At 38.7% G+C, this 6,337-nt stretch overlaps 1 protein-coding gene and 1 pseudogene across 2 annotated transcripts in view; both read right to left on the bottom strand.

Moving 5' to 3' along the window:
* ATRX (ATRX chromatin remodeler) overlaps positions 1 to 6,337 on the bottom strand; it is a 261,625-nt gene that overhangs the window by 187,665 nt on the left and 67,623 nt on the right. The window contains exons 3-4 of the mRNA XM_019648172.1: positions 2,566 to 2,621; positions 4 to 29 (exon numbers count right to left, since the gene is read on the bottom strand). Coding sequence (XP_019503717.1) covers positions 4 to 29; positions 2,566 to 2,621 — 82 coding nt within the window. The remainder of the gene's footprint in view (positions 1 to 3; positions 30 to 2,565; positions 2,622 to 6,337) is intronic.
* Positions 996 to 1,698, bottom strand: LOC109385686 (60S ribosomal protein L14 pseudogene; annotated as a pseudogene). The gene has a single exon (XR_002124665.1). The product of XR_002124665.1 is annotated as a 60S ribosomal protein L14 pseudogene (transcript).

Consider the following 6,337-nt stretch of genomic DNA (forward strand, 5'->3'; position numbering starts at 1 on the left):
GACTTGAATTTTTCTGAAGAGGAAGCTCCCTAAATGTAAGAAAAAAATACAAAGATGAGTAAAATGTTCAAAGAAACATCCCGACAATTAACTACTTCTTGAATCCAAGATCTCTGATATAGTGACATGAGATGTTATTTATATGCCTAAAATATTTTTCTAAAAGGAACTTCAAAAATTAATTCTCATTTACTCTCAGATTTCCTTGATTTAAGATCATTTTCTGGTATTTTATTAAAATCTTACTGTTAAATATCACAGTGTGGGAGAGGATACACTATTTATCATGATCTTGGCCAAAATCAACATGGACAAAACAAAAATGTAGAAATAATCAGATCCCAACAGAGGTAGGGAGCTTTAAGGACCTAAAAATGTATAATTTTTTTTCTATTCTAACACATGGCACAAAGTTATCTTATATAATTTGTTTTGAGATACTAAATTTACCCTCGTTTTCCCAGTATAATCAATATATTTTACTGCATTAAATGCTTTACATTGAGTGAAAAGAATCCTAAAATGATAGTGTAGGCCTGGGTATCACGGGAAGGACCTTAGGATGGGGTAATAATGCTTAAGAGGCTCTGAACATCCAGTTTTGACAGATATCAGAACCATGGGGTCTTGCCCATTACAATCATCTTGAGCACCACTGTTGCAATACGCAAGATGTGATCAAACAGTATGGTGAATGTTTAAATAAAAAAAAAACAATTATTACAATAAAAAGACACGTTGCCGTTAACCCTCCTCAAAATACTCCTTCGCTTTGAACACACTAATCCCATCATTCTTGCCACTTTCTGAAGTAGTTCTGGAAGTCCTCTTTCATCAGTATCTTTAGCTGTGCTGTCACGGCTGCCTCGATGTTCTGAATCGATTCACAATGTTTATCTTTCATGGTCATTTTGACTTTGGGGAAGAGCCAGAAGTCGCACGGTGCCAGATCCGGTGAATAAGGTGGACGAGGACTCATTGTAATATATTTTTTTTAATTTGTCAAAAAGAACCTTTATTATTTTTGTAATAGCCTTTTACGTTCTTATGCTTTCTTGCCAGATGCCTTTGGAGCAGGTGCTTTCTGGGCTGGAGCTTTCGGACCCTTCTGAGCTTTTGGAGGTGCTGCCTTCTGGCCTGCAGCTTTCTGGGTGGGAACCTTCTGGGCTGGAGCCTTGGTGCCTGCAGCAGCCATCTTTTTTGCTGGAACCTTTGCAGTAGATGCTGCAGCTGCAGTTGCAGCAGGTGCTTTTTTGGGAGATGCTTTCAGGAGCGCTGCCTTTTGAAGCTTCGTAACTTCAAGCTTGATTATTCGGTTCCTCATTTTCTTTGCCTTCATAACTTTGTAACGATCAAAATATTTCATCTTGGCTTTATTTTCTCTGGCTTCAATCTTCTTGGCCCATCTTGTGGCTGCCCATTTGGTATTGATATCTGCCTTCTCCCAGGCTTTTCGGATGTATTTCTGGTGGGCACTATGTGGGAACTTGAGGATGAAGTCAGTGAGCTGCATGCATTTGAAAGGCATAGCCTGTCTCCTTACTTGAGTGCAAGGTCCATCAACCAAAGCCCTGTTCTGGTCAATAACATCTACAATCGCGACCAGCTTCCCGGCATGAGGACCAAAGGAGACGTAGGCCACCCGGCCAACTTCCATGAAGCACGTTAACACCATATTGGCAGCGTTCGATGAGAAGGAAGAAGCTGTAATATTTTTATTGACAGAAATTTCCGTACCAGAAGTGACGTATGACACAGAGCCTTTCCATTGTGATCACAAAATACAGTGAATGCTGCTACCAAGTGTCATCCAATGGAAAGGCAGGGATCTTCAACATGGGAAGCAGTGCACAGAACCTTAGTAACAGTGTGCCAAGTTAAAACTTGTTCAGTGCAGTCAGTCAGGTATGCACTACAGATGAGAAGTGTGTTTGAAGGTGTGCTGCAAATCATCCTCCATCATGACAATGTTCTGTGCCACACGTCACTTCTAGTATACGGTAATTTCTGTCAAATAAAAATATTATAATGTGTCCTCATCCAACTGAGTCACCAGATCTGGCACCGTGCCAACTTCTGGCTCTGACCCAAAGTCAAAATGATTCAGGACATCAAGGCAGCCATGAAAGCGCAACTAAAGACACTCAGGAAAGAGGACTTCAGAACTGCTTAAGAAAGTGGCAAGAATGATGGGATAAGTGTGTTTGAAGCAAAGGGGAGTATTTTGACGGGGATTAATGGCAATGTGTCTTCTACTGTAATAACTTTTTTTATTTAAACATTCACCATATTGTTTAATCACACCTCATGATAACGTTCAAATATCTGTTAGCAAGCATTCCGTTGTCTGACTTTAGGCATACTACTAAAGCGAACCAACGTAATAACAAAATCAATAAACTACAAAATGGAAAACTACCCAAAATAAAGTATCATAATAATACTTGGGTATAACAGTAATCTTAAACACATGCATGTATTAAATAGAAGCAAGCTGATGACATATACTCCAGTTGGTTATTAGTAATTAATAAATATCTTTTAAATGTTACAAATGATTCTTACCTCTTCTTTGCTGTTTTCCATCATATCAGAGTTATTTCCAGAACTACTGATTTTATCTTAAAAGAAGAAATAAAAACATTATGTATCTCTACAATAGATTATAAAACAGAACACCAATACCTATAACTCCACAAACCCATTTTTCAATCTATGAAGTATGACAGTATTGGTAATAGATTACTCACATTAAAATATGCTTAGGGCCAGCTGAGTGGCACGATGGTTAAGAGCTGGCTTGGGATGCCAGAGGACTACGGTTTGGATCCCACATATGAGGGCCAGTGACACTGCCCTCTACAGCTAAGAAACTGAACAACAGCTCAACCTGGAGTCGCCGGTGAATGCATAGGCTGCAGCCACTGCTGCAGTGGGTTGCCATGGGCTACTGTGTGTAGCCAGCAGCCAGCGTGAGCAGCCAGCAGCCGCTGTGAGCAGCCGTCCACAAGCCGGCGACTCATCTGCCTCGCTTGGGAAGAACGCAATGATGGTGCCAACTTGGGCCAATGAAGCAACGTCCTCCACAACTACACTGAAGAACAAAAGGACAGCAACTTCTCTGTTCCCCTTCCCCCAATTCCCCAGCGCTGTTCCCATCTCCCCAATTCCCCAATAAAAATCTCTTAAAAAAATATTCCTAGTGGAGTTTTATGACTAGAATCACTCTTTTGACACACTAACCCCTTCTAAAAAAGCATTAAATTTCAAAAGAGGAATTTGATATCAAAACATTCTGTGCTATAATTTTCTAAGATATATTCTTAAAATAAAATGTATGCTTAATCTTCTACTAAAAATAAAACCATACTATTGGGCCAGCCGAGTGGCTCAGTTGGTCAAGAGTTAGCTTAAGAGTGCAGACTCTGAGCGACAGGGCCACCGGTTCAATTTCCACATGGGCCAGTGACTGAGCTCGAGCTGAGCTGTCGCTGAGCTGCCAACAGGTGGCAGGATGGCTCAGCTGGTGTAACAACAAGATTGCCTGTTTGATGGTGGGCTACGCCCACCCGCAACTAAGACTGAACACAGCACCTTGACCTTAGAGGCCACAAGCTACCAACAGAAAGCCAGATGGCGACTGGTGCCCTCCACAATGAAGATTGAAGAACAACAACTTGGCCGGTCCCCCTCCCCAATTCCCCAACACTGTTTCCCTCCCCCAATTCCCCAATGAAATCTTTAAAAAAAAACCATACTACTAATAAACTGTATTTCCTTTCACCATAAGACACTGGAATAATAACAGCAAACTAAACCTAAAGAAAGCACAGTGAAAGAAATAATAAAGATTAGAGTGGAAATTAATGAAACAGGAAATAGAAAAATAACGAGAAAAATCAATGAAACTAAAAGTTATAGTCATGCCTCAGTATCTTCTGGGAATTGGTTCCAAACCCCCTGCAGATACCAAAATCCTTGGAGGCTCAAATCCCTTATATAAAATGATGTAGTATTTGCATATAACTTACACACATCCTCTCATCTACTTTAAATCATCTCTTGGTTACTTACTATACCTAATACAATGTAAATGCTATGTAAATAGTTGTTATACTGTATTGTTTAAGGGAATAATGACAAGAAAAAAGTCTCTACATATTCAGTACAGTTGCAACCATCACAGGCCTAATTACATAGTACAGGTCTGCAACAACATAACATTTTTTTCCCAAGTAGTTTCCATTTGTGTTTGGTTGAATTTGTAGAGGTGGAACATGTGGAAACAGAGGGCCAACTGTAATTCTTTGAAAAGAAGAACAAAACTGACAAACCTTAGACTAGAGTGACAAAAAGACAGAGACAAGACTCAATTATACAATCAAAAATTAAAGGATTTTACTACCTATCTTACAAGAAATAAAACAATTATAAAGAAATATGAACAACTGTACACCAAAAAATTAACATAACCTAAATTATATGGACAAATTTTAAACACACACAAACTACTGAAACTGGCTCTAGAATAAACAATGTGTATACACCTATAACTGAAAAGACTGAATTAGAAATTAAAAAATCTACCCACAAAGTAAAGCAAAAGTCCAGATGGCTTTACCACTGAATTACACCAAAATAATAAAAACAGAATTAGTAACAAATTATTCACAAACTCTTCTAATAAAAAAGGAGGGAACATTTTCCAACTCATTATTTTGAGACCGGTATCATACCAAAACCAGAAAGAGAAATCTGCAGACCAATATCACTTATGAATATAGATGCAAAGGTCCTCAACAAAATACTAGCAAACTTCAAAAGAATAAAAAACAAGTCTTTCTCTCACAGACTAAGAAAATACTTGCAAAAGACACATCTGATAAAGAACTATTATCTAAAATATACGAAGAACTCTTAAACCTCAACAATAATAAAATAACATGATTGAAAATAGGCAAAATAATTGAAGACATCTTACCAAAGAAGATATACAGATGGCAAATAAACATATAAAAAGATGCTCCAGGGGCGGCCGGTTAGCTCAGGTGGTTAGAACACAGGCTCATAACATCAAGGTTGCCGGTTTCATTCCCACATAGGCCAAGGAGCTGCACCCTCCACAACTAGATTGAAGACAAGTACTTGACTTGAAGCTGATGGGTCCTGGAAAAACGCCATGCACAACTAGACTGAAACAACTATTGACTTGGAGCTGATGGGTCCTGCAAAAACACACTGTTCCCCAATAAAATTTCTAAAAAAGAAAAAAATGCTCCACATCATATGTCATTAGGGAACTGGAAATTAAACAAGATAACACTACAGATCTACTAGAATGGACAAAATGCAGAACACTGACAACACCAAATGCTGGCGAGGATGTTCATAGGAACTCAGAATGGTACTGCCGCTCTGGAAAACATTTTGACACCTTCTTACAAAACCAACCATACTCTTACTATATGATGCAGCAATCACGCTCTTTGATATTTACCCAAATGTTAAAAACTGTTCTACCACAGGGCCGGCCGAGTGGCACGTTGGATAAGAGCTGGCTTGGGACACCAGAGGGCCCCGGTTCAGATCCCACATATGAGGGCCAGTGACACTGCCCTCTACAGCTAAGATGCTGAACAANTGAGCAGTGGCACTTAAACAGGTATACACATCACAATCATCTAGGGAAGCACACATCTCTATTCCATATTACTGAAGATTACACAATTCAGTAGGTCTGGGGGTGGACCAGGCCATGTGCATTCTCAAAAACCAACTCATATCATGAAGGGAACTCCTAATTAAAAATCACTATATTAGAGAATAACAAGCAAGCTGTGTTTGTTAAAAGACATTCCCACTGGTCAGAAACAACATAAGTCCAATAGAATAAATTGCACACTTCTAATAAAAACTATACTCCATAGTATGTCATACATGATAAGTATGTTTGGAAGTAGTTTCAGTCATGTAAAAGTCACTGACAATTTCACACAGAAAAGTATGTTTACCCATCTTTTTTTTTTCTTTCTTCTCCCTTAACATTTCCCATTTTATTGTATTTATGTTTACCAATCTTTGTTCTCCTTAAAACTTCCTCATAACTATGATAGCTACCACTCCTCAACCAAGACAATTTTACAGAAACGTGTACTGCCTCATGAGGCATTCAGTATTTCATTTCCCCTTTTTTTCCCTTTTTTTAAAGTACATATATGATCTAACAGAAGTAATCTATATATTGCAAGGGCCACTAGTACATGATAAACCCTCCCTGGAAAATGCCATTAAAATTCAAAGTCAGAATGAATCAATAATTGTTGAAGCCAGGTGATGG

The sequence above is a fragment of the Hipposideros armiger genome, unplaced genomic scaffold (assembly GCF_001890085.2).
Source record: "Hipposideros armiger isolate ML-2016 unplaced genomic scaffold, ASM189008v1 scaffold_121, whole genome shotgun sequence".
Taxonomy (NCBI): domain Eukaryota; kingdom Metazoa; phylum Chordata; class Mammalia; order Chiroptera; family Hipposideridae; genus Hipposideros; species Hipposideros armiger.